General features: G+C 36.3%; 1 protein-coding gene across 5 annotated transcripts in view; it reads left to right on the forward strand.

The window, feature by feature from the left end:
- The window catches only part of Efr3a (EFR3 homolog A), a 99322-nt gene that overhangs the window by 18427 nt on the left and 56920 nt on the right, over positions 1 to 23975 (forward strand). For 2 of the 5 annotated variants that reach the window (XM_005398007.1, XM_005398011.1), the window contains exons 2-3: positions 19997 to 20076; positions 22650 to 22777. In XM_005398007.1, the coding sequence (XP_005398064.1) occupies positions 19997 to 20076; positions 22650 to 22777 (208 nt within the window). Of the gene's footprint in view, positions 1 to 19996; positions 20147 to 22649; positions 22778 to 23975 lie in introns of all 5 variants that reach the window. The other 3 variants (XM_005398008.1, XM_005398009.2, XM_005398010.2) reach the window with 2 other exon arrangements.

Below are 23975 nucleotides of genomic sequence, written 5' to 3' on the forward strand. Positions count from 1 at the left end.
TTGAACAAGAAAATCATCTCAATTCAAATGAAAATCTTTTAACATATGGCAAAGATGCCGTGGGTGTTGTGGAATCTGTAAGAAGCAGTGCTGTTGGTATATTAAATATATTTCTTCTAAAAATAATTTTGGAAGTTACAAATACTCCCACATATTTAACACCTTTTTTACTCTGTGACTAATGAGGAAGTGAAAATTCGTTAAAATTTAAATAGTAGGAGAATTGTAAAGTTGTTCAAATTTTGTCTATAATCTTATAGTCTACTTGTAAAATATTCAGCAGACATTTAATTAAAAATAACCCAAACAAACCTACTAACTAAGAAAGATCCTAGTCATTGTCCATAATAGATTCTCTATGCTCATATTAGTGGCAGATCATCTTTTGATTTAGGGTTTTTCCTAAGTGATAATGCCTTCATTTATTTAAGTGGACACTGTATTTGTCAGTGCTTTTTTGTAGAGCTCAGCTAAAATGCTTCTATTTTGTTTGTTGTTGTTTCTTTTAACATTCAGGTTTTTCTCATGGACAATAGGATAGCAGTAAGGTTTTAAATTGTGACTTCAGTGTTACAAATACATATTGAAGTCACTATAAGTATATGTAGAGAAAAAAAATTTTAAAAAAAGCTTTATTGACATAATTTTTAGACTTACCTATAAAATTTACTTGTGTTTAGAATATGGAAAGATTTCTTTTTTATCTCTAAACAAACAGGACTTACCTGAGCAGTTGTTACATGTATAAATTCCCAGATTTATCACCTTTCCTTGCCTGTAAATTTTGATTCAATAGGACTTACACCTAAAGATTCTGAAATTTCAGTTCTTTTAAGATTCTTAATTGTAAAAAAGACATTTTTATTCCTGAACTTTAAATTTTATATTGTATATTTTAAATTTTAAATACTTGAAAGCATCTAGAATCAGATTACTATAATTGTATTACAAGCGTTTTTGTTTGGGAGAGGAGCATTAAGTGGCTTTTTCCGCTGTATGCTCAAATTCTAACAAATTTTGTGTAAATTTCTAACCAATTTGTCTAACAAATATTCATACCTTATTAAAAAATAAAAGATGGGCCATAAACTTCAAAACTGGAGCTTGCTTAAGGATGGACTTGCTGCTAGAATTTTGTAAAAGGTTTGTAGAAATATTTTCATTGTTCTTGTTTGTTTTGGGACAGTCTTGCCAGAGACTTTGTGGTTGTTGTAAGCTGAAACTCATAGTGCAGCTTGGATGGGGAAGCTTTAGAACATTCTAGACCCTAGATGACAGTGGCCCGTTAATTGGCTATGAGGGTAAAGTCATGCAGTTGTCTCCCTTTCGAAAGAGGTGTGTGAACAGGGCTGGTTGAATCCTTTGTTTTCCTCTTATTCATGGACTACTATGCTGGGAGTTCAGCTGTATCTTGTGGAGGCACTCCATGGTGGAACAAAGGCAGATGTCCCAGTATTTTCTTCATGTTTCTACCCCATTCACACATTTTGTGTTGTCCATAGTAAGTGTCCATCTGTCTCAGTTACTTTTCTCATTGCTGAGACAAAATACCTGACACTCAAAGGGAGAAAAGGTTTATTTAGCTCATGGTTTGTAGAAGTTTTAGTCCATAACCAGCTGGCTGCAATGCAGCATGGCACATGGCAGATGGGCAACAGTTCATGGTGGCAGAAGAGAGCAAAAGCAACAAGAGAGAGCAAGAAGACAAGCCTTTTTCTGTCCCTTATATTGTACCCAGTCTATTGGAATTAGGGCAGTACCAACCCAATCAGTGAACTAATCCAGCAATCACCCACCCTTAATCCTAAGCACCCTTAACCCTAGCTTTGGACCACAAATCAACCACAAACTCTAGATTCAGCCACCTCAGAAAAGCTTGCCTCCCATGACTGCATGAGGACATCTAGACACAAACCGTAACATCTTAAATCCAGAGTTTACCCATGTATACATGATCTTCTAAAATTTTGAGGTGAGAGAAATAGATCATAGTATAGATATTTGTATAGCTATTGTGAATATATCTTTGTGGCTCTTTTTATTTTTTCTTCTAGGCCCCAAAGCTAAATAGGCTGGTCATGTTACTATTGTAGATCATTCTTTATTCTCCTTAACTTTTTAGGAAGCTCCTGTTCCCTCTTTTCATTTTCTTCCTGTTCTTCAAAGGTTAGTTCAAAGCTCATATCTCTTAGAATGAGAAATTTTTCCTAATCAGTCCAGTTTGCAAAAATCTTTTCTTCTGATCACTAAGGAATGAACTATTTCGTGTTCATGGTTGTCTGAACTCAACTCTGCATACTCAAGATGCTGTTCTAGATATTTCTATTCAAAATTTAATTTATCATTTCTCTTATATTTTATTAATAGTATTTATGTGTGGGTCTGTCTCCCTTTCCAACATATAAATTCTTGTTAAGTAATATTTTTATAGTTTTTTTGTACCTTCCATGGTACTTTGCATAGTACTGTTTGTTTGCATTTATTTTGAGTCTTGACAACAACTAATAGTTGATCCTATTTGAAAGCTCTGAGGAAACTGTCAGTAGTTTTGACGACTTACTTCCTGTTTGTGAAGGCAGTACAGACTAGATATGGTTCTCTTCCTCCTTTTATGTATGATGTTCTTAAAGGGCGGGTTAAGTATTGTCTCTAAAATGCTTGCAACCAGACATATTTCAGATTTCAATTTTTCAGATTTTAGAATGTTTGCATATACTTTGCTAGTTGAGCGCCTTCAATCTCAAAATCTGAAACACTAAAAAATCTGAAACTGATTGACCATCACGTTGACATGTAAAAGTTTTGGATTTCAGAATTTGGACTTGTCTGTTTATACTATAGCCGATGAAAACTTTTTAAAAGACTTAATATGTCAAAGTGGACTCAACATTTCTAAGGTTGCATTTTTCTTTCACAGAAAGGAAAAATGTTTGGAAGTAATAGACATTTCTGGATCTTTTCCCTTTCAAAATCTTTTACTCTGAAATCTTTCAAAATTGCCCCTGAGTTTATTGACTTCTAAGAATGGTCAGTTGACTGTGTAAGTAGATGATGGTGTTGTCAGAGAAGAGTGTCCTTGGCCAGCTTCGTATGATTATCGAGGATAACTTCCTTAGGAAATAACCCTGAGCTGAGGCTGGGAGGTAAGTTAGATGAAGAAAGAACAGTAGAAGCAGAAGATTGTCCTATTCGTGTACATTTATTTGCCAGTGCTTTTTTTTTTTTTTTTAAACAATGTGACATTCAGAATATTTCCTACATGTTCTGTATCCTAATTATAGAAGTAAGCAAAAAGGCTAAATTCAGAGCTTTATGGCAGTGATTAGAAGATGATATAAATTAACTTTTCCACACTTGAGAACTCTGTCCCTGGCAATTTTCTTATATTCTTCATTGAAAAATACATGTGAGAAGGGGCTGGGAATTTAGCTCAGCAGCACAGCGCCTGCCTGGCAAGTGTGAGGTCGTGAGCTTGATTCCCGGTACTGGGAACCCCCCCCCCCCCGCCAAAAAAAAATACACGTGAGAAGCAAATACTTTTATATTGATGATTACTTGATGTTGGTATGGTTTAGACACAGAAGTAAGCATAGACAGGAAAGTTATGTGGCAGTACTTAGTTAGAAGGTGCTTGGTTATACATATGTTCATGCACAAAATGAGCAAGATTTTCCTAAGACAGATTGTGTTCTAACCAATCACAAATGATTAGTGAATTTGTTCCATAATTTTATTAAGAGTTGAGGTTGACTTTATTGATTTGTACTTTCCATCCTCACTTTTTATATCTCCCCTTGTTTGAAATTGACTTATCATTTGCTCCTTTTTAGTCAGAAGGTGGCAGAAACAAAAAAGTGAGCATACAAAAGCCCTACCATTATGAAACTACATTGGAACAAGTTAAGGAAGCTACATGAGAACAAGTTAAGGAATTCAAATGTGCAATTATAAAAACGTGTAAGCCTTATGAATTCATTTTTTTTTAGGATTACCGGTTTATAAGGATTTCCCAAATATTACAGTAATTCTGCACCGATAATGTTAAAATTGCCTATTGGCAAAGAAAAAAATCTGAAAACTGGAATTTTAAACAATTTTATCTCTCTGTGCATTTTGGCAACTTCTTGAAGCTATATAATTTTATATTTCTAGCACCTTGCATGTAGGGGGTACCTTACAAACCTATTTAGATTAATTGATTAGTCATGAAGTAAAGTGTCTTTGTCTGTCTTGGAAGAATTCTTCTGTGTTACTGTATCTATTATTTCGAGTAAGACCAGTGCTCGATTTTGAGTCCGGTGGAAGAAATCTCTGCTTTTATCATGTGCTTAGCATCAAGTGCCGAGAAGTATGGGGTTTCTGCAAGCATTATAAGTTTTTTTCCTTCAGATCTTTATTTTATAGAACTTCTGCCAGTCGTCCTAGTCAGTTATCTTTTCCTTCAATATTGTCTCCCCTTTTCTCACTGACATACAATACGTGAAGAAAGGTTTATTTTGGCTCACAATTTATGGAAGTTTCAGTCCCTAGTTGGCCAGCTTCCAAGAAGAAACAGAATGGCAGAGGAGCATGGCAGAATACAGCTGTTCATGTCATGGTGGCAAGGAAGCAGAAGGAGTCAAGGAAAGAGCCAGGAAGGGACATATGCCCTTCTGGGTCACACCCATAGTGACCTGCCTCTTCTGACCTGGCCCTAACACCAAGCTGGCCATAGCACCTCTTTGCTCCAGTCATCTTTCCCAAGCCCCACCTCTGAGTGCATGAGGCTTTGTGGGGACATTCAGATATGAACCATAACAAACATTTACTTAAAATAACAAACGACAACCTTAAATTTTATTTTGGATAGCAGACTTTTATTTTACTAAAAACTGATTAAAGTACCAATAAAGTATATTAGTAGATTCTTACAAGGCCATTTCATAATCATTCTTTTCAATAAAACAATTTTTAAAAAATTAGTATATATTTATGATACCCAATGGTATATTTATTGTGAGTTACTGGTACATATACATATGGCATCTTGAACCCTCCCCTTGTTTCTGTCTTCCCCCCTTTTCCTAGATCCCCTATCTCCACAGTCTGTCTCCTTGTTTCCTATCATCTTTTATTTTGTTCTTTAAATTATTTATATTTTGGGTTTCCTGTATAAGGGAAACCATGTGATAGCCTGTTTCTGACTTATGTCACTTCACTCTATGTACTCAATATCAAATTTAAAAGCTTTTGTACAGTATAGGAAACGAACAATAGAGTGATGAGACAACCTACAGAACGGGATAAAAATTTTTTGCCAGCTCATGTCCTCAGAACTAATATCTGGAATATATAAAGAACTAAAAATTAGATCCTCCAAAGATAAAAGGACCTGTAATCTTATAAATCTTTTTTTTTTCCACATTATATGTAGGATTTATAGAACAATGGTTTTTCAATGTAAGTACTCTGGAATTGCCTCCGTTATGCTTTTGGCCAGAATATTTAGCCCATCTTGACATTTTAAAATTAAATTACCAAAAAATCATGTTTGCCTGTCTACGTGCATTTTAAAATGCTCTTAATACTTCTTCTGCTGTTTCCTCATTCTTCAGAGTTACAGGAAGGGGGTGCTGGAGATTGAACCCAGGGCTTCCTCACTAAGCTACATTCCTGGCTGTTTTTCACTTTTTAATTTTGAGATAGGGTCTCCTTAAGTTGTTCAATCTCATGTTCATTTCTGGATCCTATGCCTCAGCCTCACAGAGTGCTGGGATTACAGGCCTGTTCTACCATGCCAGGCTTCACAGAGCAGTTTTGAAAGTCCCTATCTCTTTTATTCATGTAATTGGTCCTCTTGTAAAGTACAAGATTCGAAGTATTCTCCTTTGTTTTTTTAAATACTATTTCTTACAGCTTTCTTCCTATTTTTTCTGTTGTCTTTTACTTTTGTTGATCATCTTTTAAATGTTTGCCTTCCTTAGAGTCTCTGTCTCCTATTCTTACCTTGTCACAACCCGTTATTTCATGCTGTTACTGTAGTCACAATTCTCTCTGTATGTGATTATCTTCTTCCACCAAATTATGGGCTGTCAAAGCCCAGGGATTGTAGTCTGTGTTTAAATTATCCCACATTGAATGTAGTGGGGCATGGTAGTCTTCACTAAATACTTGGGTTTTTTTTGTTGTTGTTTTTTTTCTGCTACCGGGAATCAAACTCACGACCTCACGTTTGCCAGGCAGACACTGTGCCGCTGAGCTAAATCCCCAGCCCCAATACTTGTTTTAAAAAAAGTGAGATTCAGTTATATTTTCCCAATCTGATATATTGTCTTTTTTCCTTTAGTTTTCAGTACCTGGGATTGAATCCAGGGGCACGGTACAATGAGCTACATCCTTACCCCTTTTTGAGACAGAATCTCTCTAAATTGTCCAAGCTGGCTTTATATTTGTGATCTGTGCCTTAGTCTCCTGAGTAGCTTGTATTATAGACATGTGCCACCAAGCCTTGCCCAATCAGGTATATTTCTGAGACACATGTTATTTGTTGGTTTTTAGAGGCTAACAGTCCCATCTGTGAACCCCTCTGAACTTCGAACTAGTTGAAATACAGAAGTATAAAATTCAGTATTATAAGTCCAAATAGCAGTTTTATTATTAGCAAGACTGGTTGGAGACTGCATCTTGCTCTTTGTCATTAGGCTTTCTACACTTCTCCAAAATTAGACCTTCTACAAGTGTATTTAAAGAACATTCTAGGTCAGCAGAAGAGATTAAGCAGAAATTTGTGAGCTAGGCACCCTGAGTCATACTTATGGGTGTTCTCAGATTGGCCACCTAAAGAGACAGGTTTCTAGATTCAAAATGTGTTTATCATTTAGAAGCAGGAAGAGTGAATCGCAGAACGCAAATCTGGAAGAAATCTTTCAAGGTTTGTTTAGCTGTACATACCAGATCCTGTGTAAGTACTAAAAATTTCGAGCTTATGTTTTAGGGCCTACTCAATTCCGTCTAGACTCACCAGAAGTAAGTCACTCTTTCTCACCTACACTATAAGCAGAAGTCTTCCCTAGGAGAGATGGAGCTAGAGTTGTAGATTAGTTGCTCAATAAATAATTCTTTCTCCAGCTACTGCTTGTGAAACCTCAAGGATTATGGTAATATATTTATTTATATACATTTTTTATTAGTACATGTTTGCATTTTATAATCATCTCGTGGGGGTTACATATTCTTAATACAACTTGCTTCCTTTTTAAAAAATTATTTAAAATTTTTTTTAGAAAAAGTTTAATCCCCTTCCCCAGATTATGGTAATTTTAAGAACACAATAGTATGGAATACAGAGAAGCATACCAAACCGTTCTTACAGAAAGTGAAAAATTTAAAGGTCATGTTTTAGAAAAAAAAGTTGAAAAGGTCGCAATAATTTTAGTTTTCCTTTATTTGTAATACTTGGCTGAGGATTTTAAAAGCCATTTAGGCTTTTATCCTGCTTTATTTCAGCAATTGTTTGCCAAGTATTCATTTATTCAAGTTGCTTAGGAAATTGACTCCCTAGGAGGTACAGTGAGTGATAGCATTTGAAAGTAATGGGAAAGTTCCAGAGAGCTCAGCCACAAATACTAGCCCATTGTTGCCAGGGAGAGGCCTTTGTCATGTCAGCATCTCCTGTGGAGTATTTTCTTAGCGTCCTAGCAGTTATCATTTCTGTCACTTACTTGGTATTCTATAGTGCTTTATATCATGTAGTTACTATAATATATAAGATACGGGGCTAGGGATTCAGCTCAATGGTGCAGCACCTGCTTGTAAAATATGAGATGATCTTGTAAGTCAGCCTGCATCATAACTTTTTATCTGTTGCATAATTTAGATAAGGATAGTGTCTCAAATACTTAAAGGGCACAGTAAGACAAAGTCAGATAATTAATTTTTTAAACTGTATGTACAAAGAGAGTGGTTCTACAGGGCAGTGGCTTCCAAACTTGGATGTGAATGAGAATCATGTTGAGGGTGAGCTTTAGAAGTAGGAATTCTGCTATTCTGTTCCCAGTCCTGAGCAGGGCTAGAACATGTTCATTCACTTTTAAAAGTAGTCCAGGGCATCATTTGGATGGCTATAGGCTTTTCTGAGAAAAGTATGGTACTTTGAAAATACAGTTCACTTAAATAGGATTCATCCCCAACATTTTAACAGAACATTTTAATATAAGAGAAGAAATAGAAACTGTACTCTTCAGAATGTTGATTTTGTTAGGGATTTGGGAAGAGTGTTATTTGTCCCTTAGAGATGTATTAATGTTAACAATATAGTAGAAAAATAAACATAATTAGTTTTCTGTAATTTTCCCAAGAGATCTAAGGTAAATTCATTCATTTGCCGTCATTACGATTTATATCTATTTTTTGCTTTTAGTGAAGGAATTACTTATATTTTCTGTAGATTAATATCTTCAATCTTAGTGTATTTTTAAGGTCTTAATATGAGGAGCCATGATTGAATATAGTAGATATTTTATACAACATTTTTAATTAAAATGTTTAAGTAAGGGGCTGGGGATATAGCTTAGAAGCACAGTGCTTGTCTGGCAAGTGTGAGGTCCTGAGTTTGATTCCTGTGCCAAAAAAAAAAGAAAACATATAATATGTTTATACAATGTGCTTTTTATAAAAATTATTGCATTATTAATATAGTATCATTGTAGTTTTTTTTTTCCAGTACAGGAAATCGAACTCACAACCCGCGCTTGCCAGACAAGCAAGCACTGTGTCATTGATCTGTATCCCCAGCCCCTACATTATAGTTATTGTGTACTAGAAAAATTGAAGATAGATAAATGCTTAGGTTTTTTTTTTATCCAGTCTTTCATAGGCTTTTTTTTTTTTTGTCTGTTTTTTTAACCTTATTTTCTCTTTATTTATCGTGGTTGAATTGTTACTCTTCCTCATTTTTTACATGTAACTGAAAATTTGACAGCATTATTAGATGCCTTTAGAAATACCTCAGTATTCAAAGAGATTAAGTAGGATAAATCTAGGTCTTGATTTGCCTGGAATGGTCCAAGCATAATTGTCAGTAGTATCCTCAGTCTCTGTCAAGATACTAAAATAAATAAATCTCTTTGTCTATCTATCTATCTTTGGACCTTGATACTATTGAAATCAGTAACTTGCACATCACTGGAGCCCATGAGGAGCTCCACAATCCTGTCTTCTTATAGTCATACCTTGGTATTCACTGCTTTGACACTTGTTGAATTTGGCAGGGCACATTTTTATGAAAATTTCATTCCAGTACTCCCAGTGCAAGCCACAATTTGTCAGTGTTGGTTGCCTCCTGACTTGCTACCCTTTCCAACCAAGTTAGTAGTAGTACTCATCATTTTTGGTATTCCTCATGCTTCCTGGGACCAATTAACGACAAATACTCAGGTACTGCTATATTAATGTTAATGCTATTTTCTATATTTTGAATTCTAATGTGAGCAGTTTTTGATCCATAGCCCTAGTAACATCTTTTTTATGAGAATTTTTGTTTTCTTATGAAAATTTTGATTTACTTTTATTTTTGAGTTGTGGAAACTTTTGACTGCCTCAAGAAATTGTTCCTTTTTCAAAATGATTTGAGATAGATAAGAATTTCTGGGCCAGTAGGCATTCATATAACAAAAACAAGTTTTAAAAAGACACCAACTAGTATTCTGTGATGTTCCATGAACTTTTATTTATGTTGTCTTTCACAGGAAATAGTCAACTTATAAGCAGGCAACTTATGGAAAAGTTGTACATTGAGTTTCTTTTGTCTTTAAATAAAAGGAAACACCAAGATTAACTCTATACTTTACCTTTCACTTTTAAAGTAAAAAGATTGTTACATTTAAAATAAAGGTTACTATATTTTTTGACTGACTTTATTATTTCATACATTTACAAATATTTGCTCTGAAAAGTGCAAGGTTTTACAGAAAGCTCCAAAGATACTAATTTGTTCAAATATACTACAGATGTCCCTTAGTGACTCCCAGCTTTCCTTAAGGACATTAGTTACATCTCCTTTTCAAGGGTAAAGGCTTCTCTCTGCCACACATCCCCCCTTTTATTTTTGGTTTTTGTCAGCTGATATTTTTATATTTCAGTAGGTCTCTCAAAACACATATTAAGTACTTTACTTCTTCAGTTTCATTATAAGTTCAATGTAGTTTGATTTACTTTTCTCCTTTCCTCTATTTTTTGTTATGATTCCTAACTTTTATCTTAGACCATTACATAATTACCTCCTTCCCTCTAAAGCATTAATGTTACAAGCCAAATATCAGTACTATGGTGTAAAGAGAAAATACATTGCTTACATACTGTTTTTTAAAAATTACACATAAAGAAAATTTCAATTCTACTTGTAATTCTAACACACCATGCATACTGCAGACGTTGTAGAGGACATCAGTTAATATTTTGTATGCTATAAAAAGGAATCTTACACAATTTCAGTTTCTAATTCTGCATCATCTAGTTACTTACCTCCAGAGATGGGACATAGAAGTGGTTTACGCCCCTTGCCAAAATTGCCACCTGAGCACATTTGAAGCTGGTCTGTGGTGTGCAAGATCCAGGGATGTGCAGTGTCCTTGGTGGTGGCACAGAGGTGTGAGTGCTTTATTCTTCCTGGTTGCAGTTCTGGTTTCAGTGTCATTCCCTGGATTGCTTCTTACCTGTTTGCAGACTAAGCCAGCAGCAGATACTTTTTTCCCAAATGATGATTCTAGAAGATTTTGAAATTAAATTAAAATGACATTTTCTAAAGGATTATTACCTACTTTATTGCTTTTTTTCATTGGGTAACTGTGATGAGTAATACTTAATTTTTTTTCAGTTAGTACAAAGTTAAATCCCTAACTAGGCATTTTTGTTATTTAGATATATATCTGTAAATTAACTACTTTTAAGAAGGAGAATATCTAGTATGTAATACCCATTTAAAATATTGCAGTAATGGAAAAATATCAGTTGTTGAATATGAACCAATCACTAGATGACTTAGAAAAAACGAAACTGCTTTTTAAAAAAATATATATATAGATAGTATCTCAGTGTAGTTTGGGAAAATGTACCAGAGTTTTATCAGTGTTGTGCCTACTACAGAGCACAGTATTGCACTGCAAGGAGAAGGTCCTTTTCTAAGCATAACTGGAACTTAAATTCCATTTATCACTTTGTTGTCCTCTTTTTCCATAAGGTTTATATGTCTGGGAATAAAGAAGGACAAGTAGTGAAATTGAGAATGAACGAAGAGATGGTATTTAATTACATGTGGAAAGAATCATGTAATAAAATACTCTGCTAATGGATTAAAATCCTTTTAAAAGGAACACTTTCCTGAAGATAAGACTCAGTTTCATTCTCTTTCCTTACCTTTGACCCCTTATCTAATGTGTCACCAGGCTCTTTTCATGCTTCCTTTGCAGCACTTCCCATGTTGCTAAGTTCTACATCTCTAGCATATGCAGTTTGCTTTTCCACTGGCCATCTTCCATGGGGATGCTTGTGTTGTTCATTTGAGCACACCTCAGCTTCACTATCACTGGTTTATCCCTGTGGTTCAAACCTACTCATTCTTTTTGGGGAGGGGGGCTCACAGTATTGAACTTCAGGTCCTGTGTCCTTAGTGGGGCCTTTCTTCACTTAAGCAGGAAGTTATTTTCTGTCTAGCCTAAATTCCTGCAGCCCCCTGTTGCTGGCTATGTGGTCTGTTTAACATTGGCTATCTCTTGTTCTCAAAGGTCCAAATCTGGTTTCAAAACCTAATTTTTAAACCTGTGTTAATTAGAATTTTTTTTGTTTTTGATTTTGAGACAGGGTCTAACTTTGTAGTTCAGGTTGGCCTTGAGTTCACTATGTAGTCTAGGCTGGCCTTAGACTCACAGCGATCCTCCTGCCTCAGCCTCCCAAGTGCTGGAACTATAGATGTGTGCCACCATGCCTGGTGGTGGTTCTTTTTAATTCTCTGTTCATACTCTTAGCACAGTGTTTTGAAGTAAAGATTTTTTTTTGTGTGTGATTTTTCTCCAGTACCAGGAATCAAACTCACGACCTTGTGCTTGCCAGGCAGGCGCTGTGCTGCTGAGCTAAATCCCCAGTCCCTGAAGTAAAGAAATAATGCCCATATTTTAGTTTGTGTATGTGTGTTTGTGTGGTTTTCTAGTTGGTGAAAAGCTTGAAATATTTTTGATTGTATGAAGCAAACGTCTTGTCCTGAAACTGTGTAATTTTTTGTTTTATCCTTGAATGGAATATATGTGAGGTAAATTCTCTTAATGCTTCTGTACACCACAGAATTAGAGTTCTTGAAGGGATAATATTTTTAAATCTTCCAACAGAGTCTATCTTTTCACCTTCATTACTGAAGCACTCTTCTATGAATCCCCGCCCCTGCCCCCGGTACTGGGAATCAAACTCACAACCTTGCGCTTGCCAGGCAGGCTCTGTGCCACTGAACTAAATCCCCAACCATCTTCGATGAATTGTTAAAACTGATTAAATAGACATTGTCATCTAGTGGAAAAATGATATTCATCTTCATTTAGTGGTAGATAATGTATTTTTTGTACTTTTAATGTATTTTCTTAGTCATTATTTGATTGAGTTATATAGCACATATGAGTAGACATTAATATCTCTGCCATATACCAGACATACACAACAATGAGTAAGTATGTGAGCTTTGCATTTGAGGAACTTATTCTATAGTGGTAAAAAAAGCATGACTATAAATAAGAGGGATAGATTGTTACAGGTGCTGTGATGGAGATGCATGGTGAGGGCATAAAGAAGCAAAATCTAGTGATCATAGCTATATGATCTAGTGATCATAGCTATATCCATTTAAATGTATGAAATTCAGTGATTTCTAAGTATTTCACTAAATTCCTGATATATTATACATAAAAGCTAACTGAGATAATACAGTTAGTTACCGCTTAGAAGAAAGAAGTGCTACTTATTTTCTGCTTTTAGAAGTGAAACAAATCTAATTCAGACTTACAGTTTCCATATAGAATCTAAGCATTTTCTAACTCCAAGAACAATGTTGCTGATAGCATTTTAGTTTCAGAGGATAGCTTTTCCCGGAGTACCGGTAGCATGGTGGAATTTATATAACAGAGACATTATTTCTATTTAGATTTAAATAATTATTGACTAACAAAGTTGAAAGTTGTTTATCTGAAATAGAGTCTTTTAAAATTATTCTAGTCCTCACACTCACAAAGGTTGCATAGGAAAGCAAAGGCTGTCATAAAAACAGAAGTACTCCACTCATGCAACACCTGTGTACAATGCTGATTCTCATTATGTGGACTTCTCCTAGTCCTTTGTGTGCCCATGGGCTTGATCCATATTCTCATCTCGGCTGTGAGCATCTCTTTGTAGACACTCAAGTCTTCCTGTGAATGCCTCTCAAGCAGGAGAGGTTTGTAATTCATTCTACCAAATTGCTATCAAAGAGGATGTTTCCTCTCCTAGAGGTTGCTACCAGTATATCTCTTGTGTGCAGATTTGGTGATACTGGACTGTAGGATTGTTGTTAGAGGAACTAAGGAAACAGAATTTTATTGGGATATCTTTGAGAAGAAATAGCTGACTAGTAGTATGTGAAATACTAAACAAAAGGCCTAGGTGGCTTCTACATTCCAGGCACTTTTCTTATAGTATTATTAATTTAGTACTCCTAATTCTGAGAGATACGTAGTAAGATTTTTCTTTCCACTCACTAAGGTTTAGAGACCCCTTCAGGTAAGTTAATTTGTCCTGAACCTATCTGTATACCATTAAAATATGCATAACTTTTTTTTGGTTATAATTTTTCTCCTTATTTGTGCCCAGATACAGCTTAGTTATCCACTTGAAACTTGCTGTTTTTTTTCCTCTTTAGTGTATCATTAGCAGAGTTTTAAAGTCCACATGTTATGGGGGAGAATTTCCTCTATATGCTAAAGTTTAAAAGAAAACAGTATTGCTTAGATTTGCCAATTGCTTGAGGCTTTCTCTGTGATACACTTAAGCCTTTTTTCTTTTGGCAAATAGAAAGTTGGGAAGAGGTTGAAAATAGGATAGTTGTAAGTCTCAAGTGAGTTTCTTGGGAGGAGCCAAAAGCAAGGCTGAGGATGGATAAGGATTGTTTTAAGTTTTAGTAAACTTACTTTCTTATTTAAATTCTGTGAAAATCTACTTTTATTAAACTAGCAATGGGAATACTTTAGTATCTTATTTAAGGTAGTTGCATGCTAGCATAATTTGATATGGATATTATTGAGTTCTTGATAGCTTATATTTGTTGTCAACAAGTACTTTAGTGCTGTGTGCTAATTAGAAGTAAAGTGAACTACATACTTCCTGAATAGTAGGTAAAAAGATCCCGAAGCAGGAAGAGCGACTAGAAAATAGTCTCATGCAGCATGAAGAACTATGTTCAGGTACCTGCAGCTGAACTGGAAAAGCCTTATGAATTTAACTCACCAAGGGAGTCAACAACATTTCTATATCTGAGTAGGTTCAATGATTTTATTTTACATGTTCTTGTGGTGTTTATGAGCATTTTCTTTTAATTTCTTTTCTGATTAATATTGCAAGTCATTTTAACCTTGTATTGTCTTTTATAAAACTCTTGAGTAATATAAAGTTTTAGCTTAATTTTATGTATCTTCTTTATAGTGGGTAGCTGTTCATGTATAGTAAGTGATCAAGAATGTTTTTGTTTCGTTTTGTTTTGGGTCTTCCTGAGAAACTTACTCTGATCACTCATTTCCCTAAGTGGCAGTGCAATTCTCATCTGCTAGGCGTTCACATTTGTGAATTCAGTGGTAATGATTAATAGAAAGCTAAAATGTGTAATTTAGAAATTGCCTCATTCTTGAATCTGCTGTGGCAATTACCCTTTGAAGTCATGAGATCTGGGTTGGGGGGTTGCAGAGCCTCTGATCCTTCCAGCTATGTAATATTGGGCGCAAATCATCCTTGCAGAGCCTCTGTTTCCTGTTTAATCAAATAAAGATGTTGATAACCACCTCAGAGAATTGCTACAGGAATAGAAGAGTAATGTAGAGTCCTTAGGATAGGGCCACACACATGCAAACATGTCAGAACATGTTACTCCTGCTGGTATTATTATTGAAAGCTGTTGTGAACCTTATATGAAACTTATTACAGGCTTTAATAATTAATTTCCAGCAAAGGTTTCCACAATGTTGGGAATACTCTCTAAAGAACCCTCCATCTCTTTCTACTTATGTTGATTGTAATAATACTTTTACTTCATTGCTAATAATTGCTACCATTTTCCTGGATGCTTATTTAATGGGAACTTTATATATTGTTTTATTTTTTGCAGTGATCATGGAGAAAGTATTATTACATTGATAAGGAAATTAAGTGCGATAGAACAAAGTCACCTGCACATATAGCTGAACAGTGAGGGCTTTTTATTCACCCCACATCTGTCTTGACTGCTAAGTCCACTCTCTGTAGCACCCTACTGCCTGTTGGATGAATACTTTGCCAAAAGTTCATTGTTTTCCCCCGGGAAACCTAAGCTTCCTAGAAGCAGGAGCTGGGGATGTTCTTGGCATTGAAGTTCACATTTATATCTCAAGCTCCTTTAAACTAAAAGAAATGTATAATGTATAGTTATATCAGAAGGTGTCAAAGTAAGTGAAACTTAATGGTTTATTAAGACTATTTTCATTGAGGGGCTGGGGATTTAGCTCAGCGGCACAGCGCCTGCCTGGCAAGCGCAAGGTCATGAGTTCGATTCCTGGTACCGGGAAAAAAAAAAAGACTATTTTCATTGAAAATGAAAAAAAATTACCATTCTGATAGGAAACACGAAGTATTACAACTTGTTTTTCAGTTGTATATCTCTTTTGCCATGACAACAGCTCTAATTTACTATATTTGGCCTTGCATTAGTGTTACCAAAGTATTCGCCTTAATCTTCTTATCAGACTATAAGCTTATAAACTCATTATAGTACCTGCATGAGAATTGTTAGGCACATACTTGATTTTAACTTATTTCAATACCAATGTTAAGCTATGAGACATAATTTTTATCTGAGGTATTTTTGTACCAGGTATAATAGACACAAATATGATTTTTGCTTATTCGGTTGTGTTCTCCACAACTAATCAAACGTTTGTTTTGCTTTTGAGTCTAAAAAGGATTCAAGTATTTTGATGTTAATCTGAAATGTAATTCTTTGCAAAGTTTGGGTTCTTTGCAATTATTTCTTTTATTAGTGAACATTCTGCACAGTGGTGTTATGGTTTGTGTCTAGATGTCCCCCATGTGATTGGAGGCATAATGTGAGATTAAGGGTGGGTGATTGCTAGATCAGTCCACTGATTGGAGTGGCACTGCCCTAATCCCAGCAGGATGGATAGAGTATAAAAGGGGCAGAAAGACACCATTAAGGTTTGGTTGTTAATATTTGCTGTCTTCTGCCACCATGAGCTGTTGCCCCTTGCCATGGCAGCCTGTCTTGGTACCAGCCAACTGTGGACTGAAACTCCAAACTGTGAGCTAAGTAAACTTCTTTCCTTTAACCTTGGGTGTTGGGTATTTTGTCTCAGCAGCAAGACAAAAGTAACTAAGACAGAATTTGGTACCAAAAGTGGGGTTGTTGCTGTAACTATACTTGACCATGTGGTTCAGGAGCCTTTGGGAATGGCTTGTGGGAAGAGTTTGGAAAGATTTGGAGATGCCAGCTGAAAAAGTAACACTGGAATGCCTTAGGATATTCTGTATGGGAGATTCTGGTCAGAGCTCAGAAGATCAGAAGACTGATAGAAATCCTTCTAGTAAAGACCATGTTCCAGAGATTTCTTCTGTGAAGAAGGACTGCATTGGTTGTTGGACTCTAGATGGTGTGTGGTATGGCTTGACAGAAAGTTTGTATGCATTTTTGTCCTGTCCAGAGATTTTGCCTGAGACTGCAGTTAAGGGTGGCAGACTAACTAATCTGGCAGAAGAAATTTCAAGGCAATAGAATGTTGAAGTGGTGGCATGTCTGCTGTTAGGTACTTTCAGCCAGATTTATGATGAGAATCAAGAGCAAAGAGAGGAGCAGAATGATTTAAAATGTTGTGAGCTTGACCAGACAGCAAGCTGCAGTAGAACTATGGACTGCAAAAATAGAGCAGAAGAGGTCTTGATTGCTGAGAAGGAAATGGAAATGGGAAAGATGGCCTGAGGGCATCAGAAGAAGCTGTAGGGTGCCACCTTTTGGTGTTTTTTGTTTTTTTTTTTTTTTTTTTTGGATACAGGGTCTCACTGTGCAGTTCAAACTGGCCTTGAGCTCACTTAGTAGCCTAGGCTGGTCTCGAACTCGCAACGACCCTCCTACCTCAGCCTCCCTTGTGCTGGGATTACAGGCGTGCGCCACCACGCCTGGCTACCAATGCCACCTTTTGAAAGCAGCCTCAGAATTGCCAAAGTGAAAGACTTTTCTTTGAGAAAAAAACCCCAATGCACCATGTTCCAAAATGGCGGCAGATATACCATGTTCCAGAATGGCAGCAGCATAGAGAATTTATTCCTCAGAATTGGATTTGGAGTGCTCAGCAATCCACGTACTTGACCTCTACAGTCCAGAGAGAAGGAAGCCTGTCTGCTGCCAGCAGACTTTGACATCATCCACATGGTGCTGGTTTTAGTTAGGCACATGCAGAAAGCAAAGAGTTGGGAGGTCAGGCAGTGACTTTGAGAGGGCAGTGTGTGAAGCTGAGTGTGAAGTCAAAGATTCACTGGAGATACCCGAAGTTTTGAGAAATCAGGAAAGCAGATAATCTGAGGAAAACTGCTAGGAGGGAGTGGAGTGGGCCCAATAAATAAGCCATGGGGGCTGCAGCGGAAGTGCCTTAGGGGCAGAGTTACCCAAACCCTTTGGCCTTCATACTTTACCACAGGTTACCTCGGATGGTGCATATGGAACTACAGGACTTAATGTTTGCCCTGCTGGAGTTTGGGCTTGCTTTGGTCCCATTCCTTTGTATCTTTCTCTTTGTAACTTTTGCAGTGGAAATGTCTGTCCTGTGCTATTGAATGTTGGAAGTATAACTTTTCATTTGTACAAACTCTTACAGCTAAGAATTTGCCTTAAACCTCAAAGGTCCCTTTGGATTTGGACCTTTGAGCAATGCTGAAACTGCTAGGACTTTGGCAACTCTTGGAGGTGGACTAAATGCCTTTTGCATAAAGGGATGTGCATGAATCTTTAGGGGCCTGAGGCAGAATGTTATGGTGTGTGTCTACATGTCCCCACAAACCTCTTGCAGTTTTAGATGGGCCTTTTTCGGAGGTGGCTGAATCTAGAGTGTGTGATCAATTGGTGGTACAATGCTGGGACTAAGGGTGGGTGATTGCTGGATCAGTGCACTGTTGGATTGGTACTGCCCTAATCCCAGCAGGCTGGATAGAGTATAAAAGGGGCAGAAAGACACCATTAAGGTTTGGTTGTTAATATTTGCTGTCTTCTGCCACCATGAGCTGTTACCCCCTGTCATGTGTCACCCGGTCTTGGTGCCAGTCAACTATGGACTGAAACCTCTACAGACTATGAGCTGAGTAAACCTTTCGTCCTTTAACCTTGGGTGTTAGGTATTTTAACTCAGCGGTGAGAAAGAAGTAAGACAGATGGATAACATTTTATATTATCAGTGTACAGTACCTAAGTGTATGTTGCTGAATTATTCACTGGTTCTTATAACAGTTTATAAACTGAAGTGCAGAGGTCATGTCCCTTTTATACTTTCTTGTATAAATATGGTACAGAAAGAGCTGAATTTAGTGTTTTAGTTTCGGATACAGGATTCTCATTTGCCTGTTCGTAAGTTACCTGATTAGTTTTGCTGTAATTCCTGTTTCTATTAGACTGGGTCACTAGAAATGTTAAATAATATAAACACAACATTTTATGATTCTGGAAAAATGCTGTATAAATCTTAACCTAATTTGTTTTTATCCCTAGTTTATTGTTCCACTCCATTGCAAATCTGGATCTAGTTTTATTTTAGCCTGTACTGGGCACTCACCTGACATTTGGTAAATGAATGCATGAATGAATGATGCATATTTGTAAAGAGCACAAGATCTAGAGAAAATTGTCTCTTGTATAACATTACTTGATAAGATAGTAGCAAAGGCTGCTTACAGCTGAGTCCTCTTCTAGTACAATATGAAAATCATTTAATATGTGGGGTGATATGTGCTATGGGAAAAAAGCAGAGCAGGATAAGGGTAGTCAGAGAATTTAAGTGAAGAATTGGTGGAGGTGACAGAGTTAGTCTAATAGGGATTTGGGTATGTTCTAGGCAGAGGAAATGGAAGAAATATTCAAAGGAGGGAACCTAGCTTGCTGTGAAGTAGGTTGGGACATGCATGTGGCAGGATGTGAGTAGAGGATGAGCTCAGAAATGAACTAAGGGATATGGACCATGTATTTGCTTAATAGGACAGATTTGATATAGATCACCATTCAGCCCTTTGTTCGTAATCTACTGGTCACCCTCTATGACAAAGATTTACTATTTAAAACTCAATTATTGCCAGGCATGGTGGCACATGCCCGTAATCCCAGTACTCAGGAGTCTGAGGCAAGAGGATCACTGCAAGTTCCAGACCAGCCTGGGCTACAAAGTGAGCTCAAGGCTAGCCTGAACTGCATAGCAAAACCCTGCCTCAAAAAGACAAAAAAAAAAAAAAAAAAGGAACCTCAATTATTAAAACCAAAAAGGGGCATTTAATGCATTTTCTTAGCATATGGATTCAAGTATTTGTTGAATGAGTGTGTAGAGAGAGAAGAAGAAATTTAACATCCTCATTTCATAAACACTAAATTTGCATGCTGCTTCTATTTATCACAGTTTGAATTTTGTTTTTTCAATAGCCCATTACTATTTGGAAACTTGAATTTGTGGGTCAGTTTACAGTATAAATTTTTATACCTTTTGTATTTTTTTTTAAGCAGGAGTATGTTGCTGCTGTTCTGCTTTGCGTCCTCGCTACAAACGCCTGGTGGACAACATCTTCCCTGAGGATCCAAAAGTAATTTGACCTACATCTACTGATTCTTCTCTTTGCTGACCCATTCTGCCCCCCTGCTGACCTTTCTAAGGTTTCCCTAATTTCATTTCTCTACTTTTACCCTGTGTCTCGTCACGTACGTCCCACACACAGTTGTTTTCATATTTCTTTTTAAACTTAAATGTGATGGTACTTGCTTGTCTAGTTTTCAGATCTTTTTGTAGATTAGGCATACATTTGGCATGATACATGCATGATGTTCCTTTGTAATCTATGTAGTGCTTAATTTAAGTAATATTCACTCATCAAAAATGTATGAACCAGTGCCAGATGATTTACACTGTGTGCTCAGGATATAAACTGTGATCAGATGTGGGTTTCTGCTCCCACCAAACTCCTAAATAAGAGTAGCAATTAAGCTACTGTGTGAAAAAAATGTTGATAGACAACTGAAGTACAAAGTGCTACTAGAATAGATAGGAGTGATATCTAATTTGGATTTAGGAGAATAAAGGCCTGAAGAAAATGAAATCTAAGCTGGGACCCAAAGAGTACTTAAGAGTTGGACACACAGTTATTAGAAGAGGTAAAGGGGGACTGTTCCAGTTTGTTTTCTGTTTAGTTTTTTGTAAAAAATTGAAATACCTTTGAGAAGATGACTAATATCAAAGCAACTGGGTTTGAGTGATTTTGTTTGACACTGCCTTAGACTTGCCAAACTCCTTTAGTGTTCCATTAATTGGATATGAAGGCAAAATGCTGGATATGAGTTTAATTTCCAGTAATCGATTATAAAGAATCCTTTTGTTTATATTAACATTCATGTTTCTCTCCCTATCTCCCTTGCTGTGCTAGTAAGGAAAGCCAGGTCTTTGTATATGCTAGGCAAATGTTCTATTGCTGAGCTATACCCTCAGCCTCACCTATCTCATTTTTAATCAAATCTATTTAAATAATCAGCTTTTCAGAGCCTAGATTATTTAGAGCATATTATAAAACCCTAAGATGTGGTATCTGCCTTTTAGGACAAAGCAAAGGCATACTAAATATTAAATCATAATGGATAAATCAGTAAGTAAAATGCTAAATAATCCGGTGATAAAATTTTTGCCTCTAAAGGAAGGAGGTATCACTGTGGATTGGCAATCTCTGGAAAGTATTCTTAGAGGAAATTAGGTTTGCTGAGCTTTGGAGAATGTACATTCTCTGGAAAGGCAGAGAATATTAGTCTTGTCATTGCAAGTGAGGAGAAGAAAGAAAAGGCATGGGAAAGCAAGAGATAACGTTTGAGGTAATGACCAACGTGGTCCTTACCTAGATTCCTGTAGCCTACCAGCAGTGTCCTTGGGTGGTGATACTGTTCAACATGATTTCTGATTTGAAATTTCAGAAATGACAGTTAATAGACTGAATATTCTAATCAACATTTCCCTGGGAAGTCTGGAACATATAGTTACTAAAGGTAAGGTAGAGGGCAGAGGATGAAGGAGTGTGAACGACGAGAAGACATCTACTTTATGCACTTTAACTTGTAGATGTTGAGAGAGCTTTGAACACTTGATAGCAGTGATGACAGATAAATTGCACAATTGTTGTGGAGAGAATCTTTATTTTTCCAGGGGTTCAGATCACATTTATTTAAATAGAAATATGTAAAATAGATTAATTAAAAAATATTTTCATGAACCATGCACTCATATAGCAATCATTATTTTGGGGCCATATTTGCTATTAAATTTATTAAAACAAATAAATACAAAAATATTACAGTCCAAGATGGATTAGCAGTAGGTGCTTGGATATAGAAGTATACATGTCATAGCTCCTGCCTTCAAAGAATATTCTAGTGAAGGGGAAAAAATAAGTGATTTCTTTTACTTTCTAGCTGTGTGGTCTCAGGCACATATTTCCTTGTGTAATGGAAATAATAAATAGTAGCTGTCTCATAAACTTCTATTGAGGACCTAATCAGTTAATACAGTTCTTTGCTGATTATTGCTTCTCTAGTGCTTATCACAGCTTCTGACATGTAGCGTGTCATCATTAGAACACATAGTGTTTTTCTAATCCTTGGTCAGGGATCTGTTGTTTTTCCTCTTGTTTTTAAAAATACATTGCCTAAGTGTGGATGAATACAGTTCTGAATACTTTCTTATCCATTAATTATAGCAAGACTTTATAATAATATTAGCAAATTCTAAATCATTTAAAAAATATGTTCACTATTGTATATGTAAAAGAATATAGGCTTAATATATTAAAAATTTTAAACTGAAGGAAATTCAGTATGAAATCTTTTCAGTAATATCTATTCCATTCCAACATTCTGTGGTTGAGATATTTCTCTATAAAGGAAAGTGTTAGAGTATGATTTCATTGTTTGTAAAAGACCATTTAAATGCTTTTCCTAAATGGGGGATTTCTTTAACTTTTTGAAAGGTCTGTTTCCATAGTGGTGAATAATAACATAAGGAAGTTATATTCAGAAAGTTTCAACATAAATTTGGATAAAGCCTCAATCTAAAACGGGGAAATGTAAAGAAGGCATCACTTAAAAAATGTAGATAATCTAATTTACCTCGTTATTATTTTAGGATGGCCTTGTTAAAGCTGATATGGAAAAATTGACATTTTATGCAGTATCTGCTCCAGAGAAGCTGGACCGAATAGGTTCTTATTTGGCAGAAAGACTGAGCAGGGATGTTGTCAGACATCGTTCTGGGTAAGGAAACTAATTGTTGCTAATCTAGTATACTTGGAAAATTCTTCCTAAATCCTCCTATAAATTATTGTGCCATCTAGGCAGACAAAAACAATATGTAGGGGGCTGGGGATTTAGCTCAGCGGCAAAAGCGCCTGCCTGGCAAGCGCAAGGTCGTGAGTTCGGTTCCCGGTACCGGAGAAAAACAAAAAAAAAAAAAAAAAAAAAACAAAAAAAAAACAATATGTAGAAGGTAAAACATTACAGTATTATAAAAAGAAATATGTAAAATCAGGATAAATGCCACAGCTTATATTTCCTAGTGATCAAGTTTTGCGAATATTGTCATGTTATTTAACAGTGTTAAATACTTAGCTTTGGCATCTGTCTTGGTTACTTTTCTCTCATTGCTGGGACAAAATACCTGATGCCCAAAATTAAGGAAGGAAAGGTTTATTTCGCTTACAGTTTGTGGGGGTTTTAGTCCATACTTGGCAGATTACAAGGCAGAGTGGCACATGGCAGAGGGCTACAGCTCCTGGCACAGAACACAGCAAAAGCAACAAGCACACACCAGGGCGGAATGGCCTCAAGCACCCTTTTCCTTTCCCTTACATATGCAAACTATCCACCCCAGGGCGGGTGCAGCTCTCACACCCATAATCAATCAAACTCTAAAAGCCTGCACCATGACCGCATGAGGCTTTGCCGGGGGACACAGACACAAACCATAACAGCATCTATTAATTTTTGGATTCCCTCTAATGGGACATAGTAGAAGTAGGCTTTCTCAAGTCTGTAAGTGTGATACTATAGCTCGGCACACCTGTAATCCCAGCATTTGGGAAATGGAAGCAGGATGATCACTTCAAGTTCGAGGCCACTTCAGCCTTGGCTACAAAGTGAGTTCAAAGTCAACCTGAATTGCATCCTGAAACCCTGTCTCAAAAAGACAACAAAAAGAAATCTGTAAGTGTGATACTATAATTTAAAAGTGTGATACTATAATTTAAAAATAGATCTCTGAATTGAAAACAGATCCTGGTAAACAACTGACTTTTTGCACAGGTTCAGTTTTATGTCTCAGAGGAATATGAAAACAGCTTTAGGTCAAGATACAAGCATACTGATAAGAAGCTGCACTATCTTTGCTGTTACCTGTAGGTAACAGTCTGCCATTTTAACCCATTCTTTATGCTTGAGAAGTAATAACTTTGCG

Source organism: Chinchilla lanigera, unplaced genomic scaffold, assembly GCF_000276665.1.
Source record: "Chinchilla lanigera isolate Chin_1 unplaced genomic scaffold, ChiLan1.0 scaffold00060, whole genome shotgun sequence".
NCBI lineage: Eukaryota > Metazoa > Chordata > Mammalia > Rodentia > Chinchillidae > Chinchilla > Chinchilla lanigera.